At 50.4% G+C, this 22,630-nt stretch overlaps 2 protein-coding genes across 2 annotated transcripts; both read left to right on the top strand.

Moving 5' to 3' along the window:
* Nucleotides 1-810: 810 nt before the first annotated feature.
* Nucleotides 811-5,376, top strand: LOC106863513 (keratin, type II cytoskeletal 75-like). The gene is made up of 9 exons (XM_014892987.2): nucleotides 811-1,305; nucleotides 2,255-2,469; nucleotides 2,978-3,038; nucleotides 3,235-3,330; nucleotides 3,574-3,738; nucleotides 3,918-4,043; nucleotides 4,284-4,504; nucleotides 4,751-4,782; nucleotides 4,888-5,376. Exons 1-9 carry the CDS (start codon nucleotides 811-813, stop codon nucleotides 5,082-5,084), a joined length of 1,608 nt encoding a protein of 535 aa, XP_014748473.1. The 3' UTR covers nucleotides 5,085-5,376.
* Nucleotides 5,377-9,554: 4,178 nt separating this feature from the next.
* LOC106863514 (keratin, type II cytoskeletal 5-like) lies at nucleotides 9,555-13,170 on the top strand. The gene is made up of 9 exons (XM_014892988.2): nucleotides 9,555-10,040; nucleotides 10,421-10,635; nucleotides 10,900-10,960; nucleotides 11,070-11,165; nucleotides 11,412-11,576; nucleotides 11,824-11,949; nucleotides 12,347-12,567; nucleotides 12,808-12,842; nucleotides 12,962-13,170. Exons 1-9 carry the CDS (start codon nucleotides 9,555-9,557, stop codon nucleotides 13,168-13,170), a joined length of 1,614 nt encoding a protein of 537 aa, XP_014748474.2.
* The last annotated feature ends 9,460 nt before the right edge of the window (nucleotides 13,171-22,630 follow it).

Below are 22,630 nucleotides of genomic sequence, written 5' to 3'. Positions count from 1 at the left end.
CCTGAGCTTTTTAGGCATGGGAGCAAAACTATATCTGCCAATTTCTGTGGTGGCTCAGAGGGAACCACATGGTCCAGGGAATCACAGGATGGTTTGGGTGGGAAGGGACCTTATCTAGTTTCATGGACAGGGACACCTTCCATAAACCAGGTTGCTCCAAGTACCAGGCCTTGGACACTCCCAGGGATGGGGAGTCCATAACCTCTGTGGGCAAATTTCACAAGAATCTTATCACAGAGATGTCCCAAAAGCCCAGGATAAAAGAACTGACTGCAGGGCTGGCTGTGGAGCTGGCACCGGTCCCACTCCTAAAGCACAAGGATTTAAACTTTCCCAAGCCCTGCTTGTGAACAAGAGAAGGGGCAAAAGCAATCCCGAGGGATGAAATTTTCCAATGACAGAGGTGTTGAGTGACAGGCACTTGGTGTTTTGCTGCCGGTGCCCAAGGTGACTCATCAGCACTTTCCAGCTTTGAAATGGGGACGAGTCTGGCTGTCTACAAAGACCGGCGACAGTTATTCCCAAACAATTCCCTGTTGCTGAGAACCTGGGCTGTATTATTTCAGCAGGGCGTGTGTGCAGAGTGAGTTCACTCTCCAGAATGCTGTTGGACATGCCAAGCCTAATTCATCAGAAAGATGATCCACCTCATCCAACCCATCCCAGGCTCATACATGCATAAAAGGGCTCTCCCTAGCCCTTGCAGAGCACAGGTTCACCTCTCTCCTTTCCCTCCTACTCCTTGCTCCAGGCCAGCTCCTTTGCTCCTTTATTCTAGCTGCATCCATCCCAATCCAAAAAGCCCCAGCAATGTCTCGCCAGTCCACCGTGAGGATTCAGAGGGGGAGAAGTGGCTTCAGCGCTGCTTCAGCCGTGGTCCCCAACACCTGCCGGACCAGCTTCAGCTCCTGCTCCGTCACCCGCCTGGGCAGCTGCAATGCTGGCAGTGGCTTTGCCAGGGTCGGGGGGGGCTTTGGAAGCAAAAGCCTCTACAATGTTGGTGGCTGCAAGAAGATCTCCGTGGCTGGAAGGGGTGGCAGCTTCTATGGCTCAGCAGGGTTTGGTGGTGGCGCCGGGAGCGTGTACGGGGCTGGCTTTGGTGTTCCAGCCAACCTTGGCTACGGATACGGGGCCTTTGGGGGTGGTCCTGGATTCCCAGCTGGGGGAATCCATGAAGTGTCCATCAATCAGAGCCTTCTGAAACCACTCAACTTAGAGATTGACCCCAACATCCAAAGGATCAGAAAAGAGGAGAAGGAACAAATCAAAACCCTCAACAACAAATTCGCCTCCTTCATTGACAAGGTGAGATCTGAGCTTTCCTAAATATCTGATTTTTTTGACAGGGACACTTTTCTTTTCTGCTTAATGAGGACAAAAGCTGATCAAGGAGGAATAGAAGTGAGGAATGAGACTAGAAGATGCCCTGGAAGCTCCAGGGAATGGCACCTGTTCCATAGCGGTTGCCATGAATTAATCATCCAGTGTTTGAGTTCCTCCTTGTTTGCTGCTCCACATCTCACAGGCAGTGGGGAAAAAAATCTCCAGAGGATAATCCCACTCTTCTGGAGACTTTAGGCTCCTCCAGTGAGCATCTCAGGAGCCTTGGGTACAGCTTTGTAGATGACGAAATGAATTCCAGAAACCCACCTAAACCCACCTAAAATGACCAGGAAATTGGTACAAGGGAGAAGCAGCTTCTCAATGCCTGAATTCTCTAAAGGGTATTTAAATCTGTCACCAAAATGTTTGGATTTTCAGTTCAAAGTATCAAAATTTGATCCAAATCTGTCTGTCCACCACATTTCACTGATGCACAAGAACATCTGCTCAGTTCCTGCTCTGGTCAAGCTGGTTCTCCTTGGTTTCAAGGAAAACACTGCAATATTTTGGACATTTAGTGGGGTAGGGGAGCTCTACTGAAGGGAAGGAGAAGCACCTTAACAATGTTATTTTTATTAAAGAGCAAGCCCTGCTTTGATCTTTATGTGATTTTACTCACATTTTTTACTCAAAATCCCTGTACCTGGTCTCAATTTAAAGAATGAATGGGACACCAGAAAATCAAGGGTTGTTCCAGAGTTTATAACACTGAACAGGGTCCCTGCAGTAAAATCTCCCAATAGATGAGAATTTGGCTCTGAAAACCAGCTGAAAAACCATTTCACCCTCTCAGCCAGACCCTCCCTTTTGCAGGGAAATTCTCCCCAGTTTCTGTTCTTTCAAAGCCCCTTCAGGATATTTCTCCTTCCAGGTCCGATTCCTTGAACAACAAAACAAAGTGCTGGAAACCAAGTGGAGTTTGCTGCAGGAGCAGGGAATGAAAACAGTGAAGAACAACCTGGAGCCCCTTTTCGAGACCTACATCAACAACCTGCGGGTGCAGCTGAACTCACTGCTGAGCGACAAGGGGAGGCTGGAAGGAGAGCTCGTCAACACCCAGTACTTGGTCGAGGACTTCAAGAAGAAGTAAGTCTTGAGCTAATGCTCTACTCACCTGGGCAGGTGCAGCCTTTCTCCCCTCAATATCCTTAAACCAACTGGGGAATCCAGGAGAGTCCAGGATCTTGGAATTCCCAGCAATGACATTTTCTCAAGGAGAAATTTTCTCAGTAACAGAGTAACCGATCCAAGTACATCAACATTTAGGGAATAATTTGGAGCATGATCAAAGACTTATTAATTAAATTACCTACTGAGAAGGAAAAATTACACAGTAGGTCTGAAAGTTTCAGGGCAGCACGTTTCATTTGCTTAAAACAGCAGAAGGAGGATGACTAATGGCCAGAAATAAGTAAAAAATAATGGATTCGTTCAAATTGTTTTGATGTACTTGTTTTAACTGGTTCAGCTCCTGGTCTCTCATTGAGGGAAAAGAGCATTGTATGCAAAATGCTCTGAAGGAAATTCATTCCAGCAAACTCAAATCTCTTTGTTACCCGCCCAAACAAAAACTCCCTGTGCCGTCCTCCTTTAGGTATGAAGATGAGATCAACAGGAGGACCATCGCAGAGAACGAATTTGTGACGCTCAAGAAGGTGAGAGCAAATTCCAGGGCACTGTGGGATGGCTCATTGTAGAGCTCTCATCACCTACTCAGTCACAAATCCATCCATTACAATTCCAACTCCTTTTTTTTTTTTTTTATGGTTTCTTCCCTGGACTATTATCACAATGCATGTTCCTGATTTACTGATAGGGGTGTAAACCACCCAAAAATCTCTCATCCCCCAGGATGTAGATGCTTCCTACATGAACAAGGTGGAACTCCAAGCCAGGGCAGATGCACTGAGTGAAGAAATTAATTTCCTGAGAGCACTTTACGAAGCAGTGAGTACAACCAGCTCCAAAACATCCTGGCCCTCAGTGAAGAGCTTCTCTCCCTCCGCTCCTCTGAGAGCCTCTAATTCCTTCCCCCAGGAAATGCTAAATCCTTCCCCTCCATAGAGTTGCACCAACACCTGAGCTGTTCAGATAACAATCTGCAGCAGCCTCTCCCAGGTCTGCAGCTCACCTGGAAAGGTGAAAAGGCATGTCCCAAGGGAATTACCTCATTCCCTGTACTCTTTGCAGGAGCTGTCCCAGATGCAGACCCAGATCTCTGACACCTCTGTGGTTCTCACCATGGACAACAACCGGAACCTGGACCTGGACAGCATCATCTCTGAGGTGAAGGCGCAGTACGAGGACATCGCCAACCGCAGCCGCGCCGAGGCCGAGTCCTGGTACCAGACCAAGGTGAAGGACCTGGAGTTTCCCTGCTCTTATCTTCATATCTTGTCTGGAACAGATAAAGACTGACTCTTCCGAGAAAACCCTCCCAGCTGCTGATCTGCGCTTGAGAAAGGATTCTCAGGCTCGTGGTAACTCCAAAAATGGTGGATTTTCTGTTGACTGGTTGTTCCTCTCTGTGACAGTACGAGGAGCTGCAGGCCACGGCTGGCAGGCACGGGGACGACCTCCGGAACACCAAGCAGGAGATCTCGGAGCTCAACCGCCACGTCCAGCGGCTCCGATCCGAGATCGACAGCGTGAAAAAACAGGTAAAGGGCAGCAAACCCCACTGCTAACCAATTTACCCCCCACTTCAAAGGGAGAGGAAGGAAAAGGTTGGAGGAACCTGAGCACTTCTATTCAGTTTGACCCTTTTTCATTCAAAAAGATAACTGTCAGTAAAACTGGTGGAGTTGATGGTGCTGGGATAGAACCTTGTGATTGCAGGGGAGGTAAAGAACAACCTGGGTCTGGAGTGCGGACTTTGAGCAGAGCTTTGTGTTCCATAGTGTGCAAACCTGAAAGCTGCCATCGCTGATGCTGAGGAGCGTGGGGAGCTGACCCTCAAGGATGCCAGGGCCAAGCTGGCCGAGCTGGAGGATGCTCTGCAACAGGCCAAGGCTGACCTGGCCCGGCAGCTCCGGGAGTACCAGGAGCTCATGAACGTCAAGCTGGCCCTGGACATCGAGATTGCGACCTACAGGAAACTGCTGGAGGGAGAGGAGTGCAGGTGAGTGGGCAACATCATCCCTGGGGCCGGGCATTGCACAGGAGAAGCTCAGCATTTCTGGAATGCTAAACAGGGAGCACAGAATGGGGAGATTGTCCCACATAATGGAAATAACAAAAATCCATGAATTATGGTGTGATTTTATTTTTCTTCACAAAGGACTCTGGGAAATGTATCCTGTTGTTCCCCTCCCCCCCAATATCAACAATATCCTAATCCTTTTCCTTGTGTTCCATCACTGAACAGGTTGGCTGGAGATGGGGTCCCAGTGAATATCTGTAAGTCTCTAAAATATAAGAAATACCTTATTTAAACATTCCTGTGTCTCTGCACCACGAAGCCAATGCCCAGAGATACTGAACATTTCCTCCTTCTCCTTGCAGCCGTCACCAGAACAACAGTGGGAACGGGATACGGAGGAGGGAGCAACCTCAGCATGGGAGGGGGGGTCTGCAATTTGGGGAACAGCTTCAACTGTGGGAGTGTTCCCGGGGTGAGCAGCACCACCTTCGGAGCTGGCAGCAGCTCCAGCATGAAGTTTGTCTCCAGCTCCTCCACCAGAAGAAGTTACAGGAGCTAAAATTCTCCTTCCAGTCACCGCCACGCAGCAGAAAGCACCGAAACTGGTCCTTTCCTGAAGTGTGGCAGGGTCAGCACAACCAGGGCCACCTGCACCCCAAGTCCTGTCCCACAGGAGCCCTACTTTAGGAACTCTCTCTCAGCTGTGTTGTCTCGCACACATCCTGTTGGGCTCAGCCCTGGAACCTGCGTCTCACTGGGTTAAATTTACAGCTCGCTTGCTCCAGCTCAGCAATTTTTTTGGCCGAATTTTGTATATAAAATGTGTCCCATGACTGTTTGTCTCTCTTCACTTTCTGGGGTTTGTCTAATAAAAATGCATATGTAATTTATTCTATTTTGTGGTCCTTTTAATTAAAGAGGTGCAAGAGCAAATGCAAGCACAGGTAACAAGAACTTTCCCTTAGGCCCTGACCAGTTAAAGGCTCTGATTTTTGCTCCTCACTCAGATTTACTGAATTTCACTGTCAGCAGCCAAAACACCCCAGCCCAGCAGAGCCTCAGAGGGAGGTTTGGTGTTGATTTCGACATTCCCTCCCCACTGTGCAGGGAAAACACCTGGAAGCCAAACACCAGGACACGCCAAGGCAGGAGTTAGGCATAGGGGAAAAGGTCTGAGCTTCATTTGCTTCCAGCTGCCAGCCCATCGAACATCCAAGAGCCTGGATCCCGGGCGTGGGATCCCAGTGCCAGGTGTGTGATGTACTGCACAAACCTCAAACAAGAGGGAATTAATTCCCAGGGGAGCCAGAGCAGCCCCCTGGCCTGTTCAGGTGAATCATCCATCCCAAACCCTTGGTCTCACCCACGCTTTGGAGCCAGCAGTGCCAACATCTGCCTGAGTGGGCTGAGAGCCCTCCCTGGCTCAGGTGCTCAGTTTGGGTCCTGGTGCTGACGTTCCCTGTAGTCACACAGAGGGGCAGGATCAGGTCCTGACTCTGGCCAATAGGAATTAGGAACCAGATATAGTCCCACACTGAATTAAATGTCCCTTATCCAGTAGCTATAAAAACAGCCAAGAAAGGGATTTATTTCACTGTTGAAAAGAGAAAGTCATCAAAATCCAGCATTTCTTCAGGTTTTTAGGATATGTTGGAGACAAGGTCTTGTTTTGAGAAGGAGGAAGAAAAACCAGAGGAGGTATAGGGATTTCACATGTGGTTCTGACTAATTGGGAGAAATTAATGGAGAAGTAAAAGCAGAGAAACATTTACAGTGGCAGATCTAACTGCTGGAAAGTCACTTGCGTGAACTGGAAAAAACATCCCAGCCCTCACTCCCTGGATTTTAATAGGTTCAAATAATGAGTAGAGAGGCCCTCTTAGGAAAATACCCATGGATTTGAGGACTTAGAAGGGAACTGCCAGTGCTGGAATGACAGGCTGGATTCAGGGCTTCCTTCAGGACCAGCAGTTTCCAATAATATTCTAGGATGCCCCGTGCTCTGCATGTGTATCCCTGAGGAAATCTTCCTGAAATCTTGCAGGCTTGATTGTGGATCTGCTGTGGGTCCCCACTCCTGCTCCAGCACCTCTCTCAGCAGCCTCCAGGGAAGCAGCAATATCCTCCCTCAGAACTGCAGCCTGGGCCAGGTCAGCCAGTGCCTTCCTGCTGCTGCCCAAACACACCCTCTCTAACCACGAGGTTATTGGATCATATAATCCAGAATCCCTGACGCTGCAAAAGCCCTCCCAGATCACTGAATCCAACCTGTGCACAATCCCTACTTTGTAACCCAGCCCAGGGCACCAAGTGCCACGTCCAGTCCTTCCCTGGACACCTCCAGGAGGGGGACTCCACCACCTCCCCAGGCAGCCCCTTCCAATCCCCACGGAGAAATTCCTCCTGATGTCCAACTAAACCTCCGCTGGCACAGCCTGAGGCTGCTTCCTCTTGTTCTGTTGTTCCCTTGGAGCAGAGCTTGACTCTCCCCTGGCTGCCCCCGCCTGTCAGGCAATTCCCCCGAGCCTCCTTTGCTCCAGGCTGAGCCACCCCAGCCCCCTCAGGAGCTCTCCAGACCCTTTCCTGGTGCTCCAGCACTCCCCCAGTCCCATTGCCATCTCTGGACACGCTCCAGCCTTTCATGTTGTGAGGGGTCAATACATGGGGCATTAGCAGGAGTCTTGGAGCACCAGCTACCAAAACCAGCTGGGGAGTGGGAAGGATGTGGAGGGAATTTTATGAACGGTGTCTCAGACCTTTCCTTTCTGTGAAAACTGTCCACATTTCACAAAATCATCAGGGTTGGAAGAGACCTTCAGGATGACCCAGTCCAGCTGCCAGCCCAGCACTACCATGACATCCCCAAATGTGCCAAATCACCCTGATTTGGACTGACAAGAGATGGTGAAATATCAGAACCTGCCCCAGAAGGGAGTTTCCATCATCTGTGACACCAACACTTGGTCCCACGTCCAAGAGGACATCAGAAGGTGCCACCCACTGCATCCACACCTGGGTCACAGCACAGAGAGGACAAAGCCTTTCATCCAGCCTGAGAAATGCCAGGGCCTGAATATTTCTTCTTCCGAGGCATCACACTTCTGGATACTCAATCAGCCTACAGCTGTCCTTGACCAAGAGCAGGGGCCTATTCTCCAGGCTGTCACCTCCTGCATCCCCAGATGACCTGGGGCCAGTATTTCAGCAGGAGAAGATGATCCCCATTAATTCCAGCCCAGATTAAAGCCTTAGTCATAATGACATGGATGGTGCTGGCACTCAGGGGCCTGGATTTGCAGTGTGTGGAGGGAGCTGATTGCAGGTTGGTGCCCATAAGGATTTTAAAGAGTTCTTTAGGGCAGCCCGAGGCTCAGACACAGGAGCTCCTCTCTCTTAAAAACGGCTGCTTGTTGTAACACACAGGAGCTGAAACACTCCCAAGACAGTTACTCTCATTCCAGGGTGTGTAATGCAAATGTTACAAGAACAGAGAGAACAATAGAAATAAAAATAAAAAAGCTTGGCTGAAAATAAAAAGAGATGATGGGAAACTGCCCATTTCCCTCCTGACACCTTCTGCTTACACTCACGTTTCTGTATGGCTGCCACGTGTGCCAGGACAAGCTCCTGAAAGATGCACCTGCAAACTCCTGTGGCACACCCAGTCCGGTGCCTGGACACGGCTGGGGAAGCTGTGGATTCCCAGGAATGTTCTGTGGGACGGCTGCCACCTTCTCCAAGGAGTGAAGGCTCATCTTGGGCATCCGCAGCAGAGAGAAACCACGACAAACCCCAGGGGCTGCAAGGGCTGGGAAAAGCATGCCCATCCCTGGGCATCCACACAAGGCACTGGACCTGAGAGCATCCTGCCTGCTCTGGGACAATCCCGTGTGCCAGAGCTGAGACACTGCATCCTTCACCAAGGAAATGCCCTGCTTGACTTTTCCTGGAAGCCACAGGGGTGGGAGTGAAGAGCGGTGTCTGTGAGCAATGTGGTAAGCACTGACTTTCCTGGTGAGTAAGGGATATCAGAGGGGAAAGACAAACAGGCACGGGGAGGGGAGCCTGGTAACACCGTGCAGAGACAAAGTCATCCCATGAGTCAGGAAACATCAAAAATCTGCGCAGGTGAAGCCCTGAGAAATCGCCGAGTCAGGGTTTGTGGCATCACGGATGATGGAAACTCCCTTCTGGGACAGGTTCTGATATTTCACCATCTCTTGTCACTCCAAATCAGGGTGATTTGGCACATTTGGGTGGTCATGGTATTGCTGGGCTGGCAGCTGGACTGGGTCACCCTGAAGGTCTCTTCCAACCCTGATGATTTTGTGAAATGTGGACAGTTTTCACAGAAAGGAAAGGTCTGAGAACACCGTTCATAAAATTCCCTCCACATCCTTCCCATTCCCCAGCTGGTTTTTGGTGGTGGGTGCTCCAAGATTTCCCCTGTCCCTCCCTCCATTACCTCTTTCTCTTTCCTGTACCTGTTCTGCTTTAAAGAACTCTCTTTTGGGCACAAGAGCAAGAGAACAGTTCCCATCAGATTGGGGCCTGAGGTGCTGAAGCCCCTCTGGAGTTTGCTCAAAACACAACCCATGATCAGAGACTTGTCAGAAGTCCAGCACAGGGACCAAGCAAACTAACCTTACACAACTGGGGTTGACTCATCCACGGACTGGAGATGAGCGAGCGCTTGCCCAACAAGGAACCATCTCCTGCAGCAGTGGAAGGAGGAAGTGGGAAAGGGGTGGCTGCAAGCAGGAGCTGAGCAGCCACTATCGAGGTTTTCTCAGATATTTCAACACCAAAAAAATGCAACCCATGCACTTTTTGGAAAGCTCCATAGGTGCTCATGGTGAACTCACTGTGGGTGTGCCAGGCCTGGTTAATCAGGGGGATGAGCCCCACACCACAGCCATCCCCTCCTCAGGAGGGTATAAAGGGCCAGTCCCAGTCTGGGGGAGCACAGCTTCACCTCCAGCCACTTCCTCTCATTCCTTTATTCCTTGGATCTCTCCTGGCAGCTGCCATGTCCCGCCAGTGCACCGTGAGGAGCCAGGGCAGAGCCAGCTTCAGCGCTGCTTCTGCCTTCATCCCAAACGCCAGCGGCTCCAGCCTCTGCCTGCGCCCTGCACCCCGAGCTGGGAGCTGTGGGGCCACCCCTGCCCATGGGAGGTTCACTGGGGGCTTTGGGAGCAGGAGCCTCCACAGCCTTGGCGGATGCCAGAGGATCTCTGTGGCTGGAAGAGGTGGTGTCTTCTACGGACCTGCAGGTTTTGGTGCTGGCACTGGGATCTCCTGTGGGTTTGGTGGGGCAGTTGCTGGTCCCTTTGGGTTTGGTGGTGGCCCTGGATTTCCTGCTGTCCCAGCTGGGGGCATCCATGAAGTGTCAGTCAACCAGAGCCTTCTGAAGCCGCTCAACCTGGAGATTGACCCCAACATCCAGAGTATCCGTAAGGATGAGAAGGATCAGATTCAAACCCTCAACAATAAATTTGCCTCCTTCATCGACAAGGTGAGACCTGAAATTTCGGGTTATGCTGGGGTGATTCTTTGATGGGGAAGCACAGACGAGGGTGAATTATACCTTTAGCCACAATTTTGCTGCTCCTGTACTGCCAGTTCTAACATCTCAGCAGACTGGGAACAAATCCTGAGGGTTTCCAGCTGTGAGACCATTTACATCTTTTGGGAATGCTGAGGTGAGACCAGAAAACAGGGACAAAGTGGTGGTACAGGATGTAAGGAAGCAGAGTTGGGAAAGAGAGCAGGAGTGTTTAAATTGCCAGCTGTTCCCCAAGGGCTGAGACCTTCCATCTTACAGTAGGTGAATCCTTGCAGGATGTCCCTCACATCTCCAAGGAAAATCATCCTAAAACACCCTTCTCTCTCCAGGTCCGATTCCTTGAACAACAAAACAAGGTCCTGGAAACCAAATGGGCCCTTCTGCAAGAACAGGGGAACAAAACAGTGAGAAAGGACATTGAACCTCTCTTTGAGACCTACCTGAACAACCTCAGGAGGCACCTGAGCAGCCTAATGACAGACAAGGAGAACTTGGGAGGGGAGCTGAGCAAGATGCAGAGTCTCGTTGAGGACTTCAGGAACAAGTGAGTCTGTTCATGATCTGCCTGGGCTTGGGTGGGCTGCAACAGATGCAGAACACAAGGGGAAAAAGCCTTTTTGCTGATTTAATCTTCTGAGAAGGGCCCGAGTTTAATACAAGATATGGCTGAGAAGTCACAAACAGAAAATTTCAGGGTGAAAAGACCAAGGTGCAGAAGTGTACCTACAAAAACAAATTAGAGTCTGCTCCTGAAAACATGAAGTAATTTAAAAGAAGCCTAGACCACCCCCCCACCTCCATTCCACAGATATGAAGAGGAGCTGAACAAGCGCGCGGCCGTTGAGAGCGACTTTGTGACCCTGAAGAAGGTGGGTGCCTGCACACGTGGCCTCCCAGCCCTGAAAGAAACCCCTTCTCCAGGGTTTCCTTTGCTTCTCTGAAACTCACATCGTTCTGGTGATGTGATTCCTCTCCTAGGAAGTGGACACTGCCTACCTGGACAAGACAGAGCTGCAGGCCAGGCTGGATTCCCTCACAGAGGAGATCGATTTCCTCAGAGCCCTCTACGAAGCTGTGAGCACCAGAGCTTATATCTTTCTCCCAGCCCTTGCCTCCCTTTCCCATTCCAGAGCCTCAGGGCTGATTATTTTCCCCTCACTGCACTAAATAATTCAATGGTTTTTCCATTTCATATTTCTGCATGAAGCTATCTTGGAAAAATCCTTTTGTTCACCCAGCTCTCCCCTCTAACCCTGGGGTTTTCCATCCTCCAGGCAACATTGGTGTCACGACTCTCAGGAATATTCACTGCTCTTGCAGGAGCTGTCCCAGATGCAGACCCAGATCTCGGACACCTCTGTCATCCTGACCATGGACAACAGCCGGAGCCTGGACATGGAGAGCGTCATCGCCGAGGTGAAGGCGCAGTACGAGGACATCGCCAACCGCAGCCGCGCCGAGGCCGAGTCCTGGTACCAGTCCAGGGTGAGTGCCAGGGAAGGCTTCTGCAATGGGAAAACCACCCTCCCATCCCCAAATTCCCCTGGGGAGGTGGGCCCCACAAGGATTCTGAAACACAGAATGTCTTCATATTTAATAACCCTATGAAATTCGGAAGTGTTCATTTGGGATTGGGAACATGCACACATTTTGCAGCACAAGCGCCCCCAAACCCACACTCTGTTGGGCTCTAAATCCAGCTTATTTTCTCTGAACTGGTTGTTCCTCTCAGTACGAGGAGCTGCAGGCCACGGCTGGCAGGCACGGGGACGACCTCCGGAACACCAAGCAGGAGATCTCGGAGCTCAACCGCCACGTCCAGCGGCTCCGATCCGAGATCGACAGCGTGAAAAAACAGGTAAAGGGCACTGCCAATGCATCAGGTGTAACCCTTGCTGTGATCCGAACTCTGGGTTGTCCAGGGAATACAAATAAATTCATCCCAGGGAGTTCTGCTGGATCAGGAATGAACATGACAGGATTTATATCAGAGCAGTAACATCACCAAGAGTTACTCAGTGTAATACCAGTGACCCCAAGGAGATTCTGATGGTTGTGGAGGTAAATCCAGATTGTGACCTGGCTCAGAACATGGATCAGTTCAATGGATTGAATTCAATTCATGGATCAGTGATGGTTAAGATCACAACCTATTGATGTTAACCCAAATATCAGACCTGGGATCAGGAACTCAGGATACAAAGAGCTGGATTATGCTCTTGATAAGGAATGAAAGCCTGGATTTTCCCCTGCAGGTTGCTGGGTTGCAGACAGCAATTGCCGATGCAGAACAGCGTGGGGAGCTGACCCTCAAGGACGCCAGGGCCAAGCTGGAGGAGCTGGAGGCTGCTCTGCAGAAAGCCAAGGCTGACCTGGCCCGGCAGCTCCGGGAGTACCAGGAGCTCATGAACGTCAAACTGGCCCTGGACATCGAGATTGCGACCTACAGGAAACTGCTGGAGGGAGAGGAGTGCAGGTGAGTGAGATTTTATATCCCACTTTTCAGAGGTGCAATGGAGATCAGACCCTGGTCAGGTTTAAAACTGTTTAAAGACCAGTGAGTGCCTGTGAAGAGGAGCTGTTTGGGAGCAGCAGCCTTTCATACAAACTTCCCACTTTTCAAAACTATTCCAAGGAAATTTTCCTGCCTTTGTGAGCAGGTTCTGCTCATGGATTCCCCTTGAATTCTTACTGGCTCTCTTTTTCTCCCTGGCAGGCTCTCTGGGGAAGGTGCTGGCTCAGTGAACATCTGTAAGTAACTGTTAGAGACATTTGGCAGTTTATAGATTTACCTCCCACCCCTGCTCAGAGCCCATCCCACTCATCCACTGCCTGTGGATTCCTCTCACAAGAGCGTTTTCCTCTGGCAGCTGTGACCAGAACCACTTCAGGAACGGGATATGGAAGCGGGAACTGCCTGAGCCTCAGTGGTGGGGCTGGAGGTGGAGTCTGTGCTGGAATGGGAATAGGCTCCATCTCTGGAGGTGGACACAGCACAGGTGGCTCATGCATTGTCGGAGGCAGCAGCTCCAGCTTCAAGGCCACCTCCAGCAGCTCTTCCACCAGGAGATGTTATTGAGGAACTGACTCCAAGCCCCAGTGCCACCAGTGCCAAGGCTCCTCTTGGGTCCAATCCTCACAGCTTCTTCAAAAGATTTGGATATCAAACCCATCTGTCATTATTTATATAAAAGATGCTGTGCTCCTGCCTGTCCTATGACCCTCAACATTCCTAATTTCCCAGTGTTTGTCTAATAAAAGGCATGTGGAATTAGTTATGTCACATCCTCTTTAATTCCAGTTTTTTCATCATACCTTTTGGCAAAGGGTGGTTGGTGCAGCAGAGTGACTTTGCTGCTTTGAAGGTAAAAAAGTCACACACAAGTCGAGACATCTCCTTCCTCTCCAACTCCACGGACCTCATATCCAACAGGAATAGAACATTTGGATGTTCCATTTCCATGAGGATGGGAAGATATCTGCCCTTCCTACTGGGCACAGGAGAAACTCCTTCTATCTTAACTCCTACATTATGACATCTATCTCAGCCTTTTATGCCAAAGTGGTCATGCCCAAACCTCTGTAATCAAATGGGATGAGCCATGGAGGGATATAAATCTGGTTTTCCCAAGAAAATGAGTGCTGCAGCTCATCTGTTCTGTACACACATCTCCTTCAGGGACTGATAAAACACCTTCACTGCCATTACCATAATTAGAAATGGAAAACACCCATTAAACCTCCAAAGCAACCGTCTTTGGGAGGAATAATGTCCCCAGAGGAGGTTGTGAGACAGTGCAAGACACTCAGGCACTGGAAAGGAAGTGGCTCGTCCTCTTCAGCACCTGCCCATCTTTCTCCAGCCTCTCCAGTCCACATCCCACTGGCAGCAGCAGAGCTGGAGTTTGGTTTGTTGTTTAAGCACTGTCCAGCATCAAAGCTCCATCCAGAGCTACATGGATGGGGAAGGGTCTGCAGGGGACACACAAGGATCAGCTGAGGGTTGGTTTTTCCACCTTGGAAAAGAAGAGACAGGTAAGATTCCTCTGGGCTGCAGCTTCATCCCGAGGGACAGCTCCAATCTCTGCTCTGGGCACCAGGGACAGGACCCAGGGAATGGCTGGAGCTGTGTCAGGGCAGGTTCAGGCTGGAGATCAGGGAAAGGTTTTCCCCCCAGAGGGTGCTGGGCACTGCCCAGGCTCCCCAGGGAATGGGCACGGCCCCAAGGCTGCCGGAGCTCCAGGAATATTTGACCAATGCCCTTGGGCACAGGGTGGGATTTTGGGGTCTCTGTGCAGGTCCAGGGGTTGGACTGGATGATCCCAGTGGGTCCCTTCCAGCTCAGAACGTTCTGTGACTTCTCTGATGAACAGGACTTTCATACCTCAGGTTGTTTTCTCTCAGGGGACCCTGGTCTTTCAGAGCATCTGGGCTCCCAGAAAGGCCAAATCTCTGCCTTTACCTGCAGCACCTCAGTGCAGGTGAAGTTCTGCCTACAAAGCTCAGGAGTGCAGACAAAGACAGGAACTTCTTGCCTGGATCAGCACAGGTTGTCACTACCCCACAATGGCTGTAAATCTGGAGGCAAAGTCAGTTTTTTTCTTTATCAAAGCACATCAAACTGGTATTTTCCCCATCTCTGGATTCCTTCTTGCAGCAACTTCAGTCCCATCAGCTTTAAACTAAACAGGAACCACTTTAACCAATATAAAACCAAGCCCAAAGGCAACTTGTAAATGAAAATGGATTTTTTTCTTTTTTTTTTTTCTCCACCAGTAATCTCCTCTTTGAAAAACGGCTTAGAAAATACAGGTAAGAAAGGTTTATGAGCTACTGCTGCCAGCCTGTGGCATTAGACACAGGGGTGGGGGTGGCTGGGTGCCAGATACCAAACCCATGAGCTCACTCCCTTGAGCTGGGGTCAAGCCCAGCTCTCCAAGAGCATGAAAGGCTGAGAGACTCCTGATCCCAACTCCCAAAGATTCCTGCTCCTCTTCCACCTCCCCTCACCATCCTCTTTCAGTGTTGGGTCTCTTGGAGCTGGGGGCTCTCCTGCAGCTCTGTGTGAGTCCCAGGGAAGGGCTAGCGGGGCTTTCAGCACAGGAGCCTTCACAGCCTTGGGGCAAGCATGAGGATGGCCACGAGTGCAGAGCCCTGGGCTGCCAGCCCAGGACACAGCCCCAGGGCAGAGGGCAGCGCTGGAGGAGCAGGGCTGGGATGTGGCCCTGGAGGGATCCAAGAGGTCACGGTCAACCAGCAGCTCTTGGAGCCCCTGAACCCGGAGACTGACCCCAGCATGCAGCAGGAGAAGAAGGACCAGATCAAATCCCTCAATAACAAATCAAATCTGCCTCCTTCATCAACAAGGTGAGGCACGTTCTGCTCCTCCAGCTCTGGCATTGCCTGGAGATGGAGTCGGGCACTTCTCAACGCTAGAAATTTAATTCTAAATCATTAAAGCAGACTTCAGGATTTTGCAGGACTTTGTTCCAGATCCAGACTGTCCATACAGATATTTTTGACAACCTGGATGCAGAGCAAGTTGTTTCTCCAGGTTTCCTTGCAGCTGAATATTTCTCCTGGCTCTCAAATCTTCCCATCAATGATCTTTTGGTGACATGATGCCTAGAGGAGCTGGAACAGAGGCTACACAGAGTTAAGGGGAATAAAATGGATATTTATTGAGAGGTCTTCAAAGGCCACACCCTGGCAGTGCCAGTGCCACAGTCGTGGCCCTGCCTGATGGCTTCAGGATGGAAGCAAAGGAGGGCTTGGTCATGAGATCTCACACCTTTATAGGTTTAGTCCATTTGCATGCAGGAGTCAATTGTCCAATTAATAGTCACAAATCGGGAAGTTTCATCCTCCTTGCTTGCCCGCCCTCCTCTTTTCACATTGTTTATGCTTAGGGCCTGAAGTTTGAAGAGATTGTCCTTGAGTCCCCAGCTGGACTAGGACTGTTTTGTCTTCACGGCCCAAGCACAACAGAAAAGCACCCCCAAGCAGAACAGAAAAACTTCAACATGTCCATCAAATCATGCTTTAAATTACAGAAAATATTTACAACCCCTGCCAATTAAACCTCCATTTCATGGAAAACAAGGCTCTTTGGGCTGTTGGGAGCAGGAGTTCCCTCTCTCTTCTGCTCTTTGCACTTTGGGAAAACATCCATCCAGTATTTGTCTGCTCCCATGGCTATGAGGGATCCACTGGGAAGGGATGTGAATAAATGAGGAGCTTAAATTGTCAGTGTGGAACCAGAAAAACAAGAGGTGGGAATGTGGTGCTCATCCCAGCTCCCAGCAAGGGCACCTGCATCCTGTCTGAGCCCTCCTCTCCTTTCCCAGGAGATCACATGCCTGACATTCTGTGCCACCTTTCCCAACAGGAAAAGTTCCCTCCAGCCCCAAAGCAGCATCAAAATGTCCTTGAGTGCACTGGGGAAGGAAATCAGCTCGCACAGGAAATCCTTGGACAGCCAAAAGTCACATCAGAGAAGCAGTTTAGACTTCAGAGCTCTGCTTGTGTCTGACAAAGTGGCAAATATTCCTCTGGGATCAGTGATTCTGGGGTGAAGTTCAGTGACACAGTGCTGGGCAGGGACCATCTTCTTGCATCTACACTTACAAAAGCAGAGTGGGCTCCCGCCCCATTTCCTAGGAATTTGTCCTTCTCACCTTTATCTATTTTCAACTTTTTGAGTCCCACATTTTCTCCCTAATATAGGAATTAGAATGACATGATCTTTAACATCCCTTCCAACCGAAGCTCTGATTCCTTTGGACCAAACATTAATCCAGCAACTGGAAAACAGATATTAAATTTTCTCTTCTGTGTGGCCAAGAGCTTCAAGACCCATAAATGTCTGCAAAGCTGGGGCTCTGCTTAATGGAAATTATTTTCAGGGATGGATATTCCTGATGGGAATAAATCTTCCCCCATGAAGGGGCCAGGAGAGGCCGATGGTTTATTACCTGCAGGGACTCCTTCCTTTGAACTGCTCTCTTTCATCTCCCCCATGCCAGCACTCCATGGGAGCTGGGCAGCAGTCCAGGCTCCCGCTGGGCTCTGACCTTTCCCAGGAGCTCGGTCCGAGCTCTCCCTGCCCGGCCATCCCGGGGAGCTGCAGCTCCCGGCTCTCCTGACTAACCAGGTGTGTCCGTGAGCTCACCCCCGGCTCCACCCACAACATTTCGGGAGCACAGAACTCCCATTCACGGATAAAAGGTGTCTTTAATGAGGGCCTCTAGCTTTTCTAGGCTGCCCCTCCCACCCCCAGCCCAGGGGCGCTGCCTTTTCCATCAGCAGCAGTGACACAGGAGTAGAAACAATAAAGCTCCATCAAGGGCTCTGCTCCCTCCAAAAATCTGCGGGAAGGTGGTAAAGGCCCGCAGGAAGAGGGTGAAGAGGGGTTTGCACCCCCCAGGCCCCTGGTGGAGGCTCTGAAGGGTTCTGGGGTCTCTCCCCCAGGTACACGGAGGAGATCAGTAAGCGTGTGACGGCACAGAACAACTTTGTCCTGTTCAAGAAGGTGAGGAGGCACCACCACCAGAGCAGGGACAGCTTTGGAAAGGCAAACCACATTCAAATCACCCTTCGTACCCAGCAGTGCCAGGCCCAGAGCACCGGGCACAGCTGGAGTCACCCCCGGAAGCAGAAACACCCGTTGTGCCAGTGGGGCAGTGCTGGGCTGTAATTCCTCCTTGGTTCATGTTATAAATGAGAGACAAAAGTCTCGATATTCAGCAAAATTTAGATTGCTTTATTTGATAGAGACAGAGCAAGCAGCGCTGGGGAACGTGAGGGGTCACCGCCCACTCCACGCTCCACCCAACCTTGGTTTGCAGCCTCTTCTTATACTGTGGGTTCTCGGTGTAATCAATAATTTTTGGGTTTTTGTTGTCATAAGCAGTGGTTGAATAAACATCCTTGTAGATAACCACCAGAGAAGTTCTGGGAGTCTGGTTTTTGGGATAGGCAGTATTGATCAGACAAAGGCAGGAAGGGCTTTTTGGGAAGTCTGATTTCGCAAGCTGGGAGCCGATACAACTTATTTGGAAAATATAACATAAAATAACATAATGTAACGTAACAGAAAATAACATAATATACCTTAACAAGGTGATTTAAAACAGAATGATTTAATCATATAATTTCCTTTATCTAGTGTCCATGCTTCACTTCAGAGTTTAGTATTCTGGTTTATACAAACCCCAATGCTTTTGTTATTAACACGAATCTTCGATCAATTATCACAGTTCAGGTCCCTCATCCCAAACGCAGGAGTGTCCCACAGATCAGCACACATTCCACAGATCCCACTGATCTGGTCCCCCGGATCAGCTCTGGGCTATCCAGACCTTGTCCCTTTCCAGGTGCTCTGCCAGTCCTCAGCCTTCAATCCCAGCATCCACAGCCCCTGGTCCCACCTGCAGGAGACACAATGAGAAACTTCCACTGTTTCAATTATTGTACAAAATATCAGCCTGGGCACTGGCAGGAAAAGGGAAATTCAGTGGTGTGGCATCGTTTGGATCCATGGACATCCTCCCTCCTCCCCTCCCACAAAAAAAAGATGGAGGTGAAAAATCATTTCACTCTTGGATCTGTTCAAAGGTGCAGAGATCAAGAAATCCTCCATTTTTGGGTTAATATGAAATTTCAGTTTTTAATTTAACCTGAAACTCCAAGGGTTTGTGTTAGATTCAAAGACTTTACCCAAGGACCCAGAGAAGGTCAGGTCCTCCACTGTCACCATTCCAGGATGTGGTGCTGCCTTTGTGAACAAGGTGGATCTGGGGACCAAGCTGGATGCCCTGACAGATGGGATGAACTTCCTGCGAGTCCTCTAGAGAGCAGTGAGAGTATCCCAAATTTCCCAGTCCGCTATTTCCCTATTTTCCCTGTCTCCAGAGGCTCAAAGAGCCCAAGAGCTGGTTAGTGCTGCAGCTCCTCCCCAGCCCTCTTCTACACCTTGACTCAGGACAAACAAACAGCAAAATATTTGGGACAGAAAATGAATTTGTTTGACTTACAGCAGCTGTGCCAAATGCAGACCCAGATCTCCAACACCTCCATGGTCCCGTCCATGGACAAAAACCAGAACTTGGACCTGGACAGCATCACCACTGAGTCCTGGCTCACCAAGAGGACATCACCAACCAGAGCTGAGCCGAGGCTGAGTCCTGGTACCAGTGCAAGGTGAGGAGGTGAAAACAAACAGGGAGATTTTTGTTTAGCATTTCCCAAAGGCTAATTTATTTTGGAGAGAACAAGCAGTGAGGACAGGGGAAAAAAGGTGTAAAATGAAGTGGATTTGGAGAGGAGTTCAAATAGTTCCTTGGAAATGTTTGGCAATTGGACTTGATGACCTTAAAGGTAAAGACCTTTCATTCCAACCTTAATGATTCCCTGATTCTTCGTGATTCTATGTGAAAATGCTGCTTTGATAATGAGAGATGGAGGAGCAGAAGGACACAGGAGGAGGAAGCTCAAGGGATGAGCGTGGAAAGTCCTGGTCAGGAGAGGATCAGAGCAGGGTCAGTCTCTGCCTGCCCCCCCATGTCACCTCCCTGCCCATCCAGCGTGAGGAGCTGCAGCTCTCAGCCAGCTGGCACAGGGGTGACCTCTGGAGCACCAGGATGGGCATCTCAGACATGAACCAGCTGGTCCAGCAGCTCCACTCAGACTGGAACAGCACGAAGAGATGGGTACAGGCACAGCAGGGACAGAGGGGAACAGGCACAGCAGGGACAGAGGGGAACAGCACAGCAGGGACAGAGGGGTACAGGCACAGCAGGAACAGGGGTACAGGCACAGCAGGGACAGAGGGGAACAGCACAGCAGGGACAGAGGGGAACAGGCACAGCAGGGACAGAGGTACAGGCACAGCAGGGACAGAGGGGAACAGGCACAGCAGGGACAGAGGGGTACAGGCACAGCAGGGACAGAGGGGAACAGGCACAGCAGGGACAGAGGGGTACAGGCACAGCAGGGACAGAGGGGTACAGCACAGCAGGGACAGAGGGGAACAGGCACAGCAGGGACAGAGGGGAACAGCACAGCAGGGACAGAGGGGAACAGGCACAGCAGGGACAGAGGGGAACAGGCACAGCAGGGACAGGGGTACAGCACAGCAGGAACAGGGGTACAGGCACAGCAGGGACAGAGGGGAACAGCACAGCAGGAACAGAGGGGTACAGCACAGCAGGGACAGAGGGGAACAGGCACAGCAGGGACAGGGGTACAGCACAGCAGGGACAGGGGTACAGCACAGCAGGAACAGGGGTACAGGCACAGCAGGGACAGAGGGGAACAGCACAGCAGGGACAGAGGGGTACAGCACAGCAGGGACAGAGGGGTACAGGCACAGCAGGGACAGAGGGGAACAGGCACAGCAGGGACAGAGGGGTACAGGCACAGCACCTCCCCAAACCTGGGGCACTCCTGTCTCCAGCCCTGGCTGGAAGGGGCCTGGAAATCACGATCCATCCCATGGTCACTGGAGTTGTTCCCCACAGGTGGCCATCACTGACACTGAGCACTGGGGACATTGCCCTCAAGGACACCAGGGCCAGGCTGGAGGAACTGAGGCTTCTCTGTAGGAAGCCAAGGCTGACCTGGCCCAGCAGCTCCAGGAGTACCAGGAGCTCATGGACATCAAGCTGGTCCTGGACATGGAGATCACGACCCACAGGGAACTGCTGGAGGGCGAGGAGTGCAGGTGGGAGCTCCCCCCACAAACCAAATCATGTCTGAATCCAGAAATGTTCTCACCTTGGCCTTGCAAGGAGGTGAAAGTGCAACAGAACTTTGCAGAGGGAATTCACCCCCATCCTACACAGTTACAGGTGTCATTCCAAATCCTCCTGGATGGTCCCCATCCGACCCAGCACCCCCTGGGTCTGTTTTCCAAGGTCTTTGGTGTGAAAATATTGCTTGAAATTATCTTTATAAGGAGCCCTGACTTCTCCATCCTCTCTTTCTTCCAGGCTGGCTGGAGAATATGTTGTTGCCATGAATATTTGTAAGTAATCCATCTCACAAACAATATATGAAGTGATTTCTTGATTGTACCTGGAATTCAGGATTGAGCTTGTAGTTATTGGCACAACAATTAATATAATTAGGTTTTGCTGCCTAATTTTTCCAGCCCTTTAGGTAGGACTAGGGAGGTCAAAGAGCAAGAGGCACATTTTCTTTAACCAGATTTGAACTTGAAGGGATTTGTACATTGAGATTGTCCCTTGGGAGACTCAGATGCCTGAGGCCAGGATCATCCAGTCAGTGATAGACTGTCCATAATTGGCACGTGTGAAACTAAAGCTTGAAATTCCTTTGTACTCCTCCAAACACAGCCTGTGTCCAGCTTCCCATTGCAGCCGAGGGCTCATCTGGGAGCAGCTGCAGAGGTGGGAACACACTGGGGCTTGGAATGGGGGAAATGGGCTTGGAATGGGGGAAATGGGCTTGGAATTTGGCTCTGGAGCAGGGAGCAGCTCCAGCGTGAGGTTTGTGTCCAAAAGCAGCACCCAGGAGCTGAGCCACTCACCTGGAGCACGGGAGGGCGAGCAGCACCTTCAGGTGCCAGCACAAAGCCTGGAATCATCTCAAAATCCCTGCTCGTCGCTTTGCCATTGAGGGAAAACCTTCCCAGCGTTATTTCTGGGCTTGGGAGCGCTGCCTCTCCCGGCCCAAATAATTCCCCTGCACATCCCCCCCCAGCTGGCGAGTGCAGCTCGTCAGTGAATAATCAGGTGTCTCATTAACGCCTCTCATTAACGAGTCTCATTAGCGTCAGAGCTCAGCCTGCACCTTCCCAGTGTCCCGGTGCCAATCCAGAGGAGGGGCAAGAATTCTGTTTACATCTGGAAGCAGAGCCTGTTCCTTCACCTGCCCAGCAATCCAGCAGAGTTGAGCCAATGGTGTTCCCTCCCACCAAATTCTTAAGGAATTGAAATCAAAACATCTTCCCACAGGCAGTTTCTCCATTCCCCAATTCCTCTGGCATTGCTGGCTCACTCCAGGGATCATCTGCTCTACCTACATCCCAAAATTCAGCCTCGATTTTCCATAGGTGAAAGGGCTTTCTCTAATGTCCAATAAATTCCTCATCTACCAAGAACAGAGAATTTTAAGCTCAAAGCCCACATAACCCACGGGTGCCCCAGCAGAAAATCATTCCCCTTCTCAGAAGCTGGAGACAGGTTAGAAACATAGGGAAGAGGAGGAAAAGAAAGAAGGAACAACAATTGTTGAACACAAACCATAAATTTTACTTAACTTGGAAAAACAGAAAGACATCTCTGGCTTAACACCTTCAGGTTTAGCTTTTTTGTTGTTGTTTTTTGGGGGGTTTCTTTGGTTTGTTTTTGTTTGGTTGTTTTTTTGGTTTTTGTGGGTTTTTTGGGGGGGGGTTGTTTAGTTTTGTTTTGTTGTTTTTGTTTTTTGGGGGGTTTTTTAAACGGTAAGGGGAAGGAGGCAAAGAAAAGGGTTGGCATATTCTGTGCCAAAATGTAACCACCTCATTTCTTCCACTT

Source organism: Sturnus vulgaris, chromosome 30 (genome assembly GCF_052056855.1).
Source record: "Sturnus vulgaris isolate bStuVul1 chromosome 30, bStuVul1.hap1, whole genome shotgun sequence".
In the NCBI taxonomy this organism is placed as follows: domain Eukaryota; kingdom Metazoa; phylum Chordata; class Aves; order Passeriformes; family Sturnidae; genus Sturnus; species Sturnus vulgaris.
Note: the sequence above shows the minus strand (reverse complement) of the source record. Positions and strands in the feature narration are given on the sequence as shown.

What these genes read in the sequence shown, in the direction of transcription:
- LOC106863513 (XM_014892987.2), top strand. Translation starts at nt 811, where the DNA reads ATGTCTCGCCAGTCCACCGTGAGGATTCAGAGGGGGAGAAGTGGCTTC. An exon ending in CTGGAGGGAGAGGAGTGCAG is followed by an intron (nt 4,505 to 4,750) that starts GTGAGTGGGCAA and finishes ATCACTGAACAG; the next exon opens with GTTGGCTGGAGATGGGGTCC. An exon ending in TGGGGTCCCAGTGAATATCT is followed by an intron (nt 4,783 to 4,887) that starts GTAAGTCTCTAA and finishes TTCTCCTTGCAG; the next exon opens with CCGTCACCAGAACAACAGTG.
- LOC106863514 (XM_014892988.2), top strand. Translation starts at nt 9,555, where the DNA reads ATGTCCCGCCAGTGCACCGTGAGGAGCCAGGGCAGAGCCAGCTTCAGC. An exon ending in TTGCCTCCTTCATCGACAAG is followed by an intron (nt 10,041 to 10,420) that starts GTGAGACCTGAA and finishes TTCTCTCTCCAG; the next exon opens with GTCCGATTCCTTGAACAACA. An exon ending in CTGGAGGGAGAGGAGTGCAG is followed by an intron (nt 12,568 to 12,807) that starts GTGAGTGAGATT and finishes TCTCCCTGGCAG; the next exon opens with GCTCTCTGGGGAAGGTGCTG.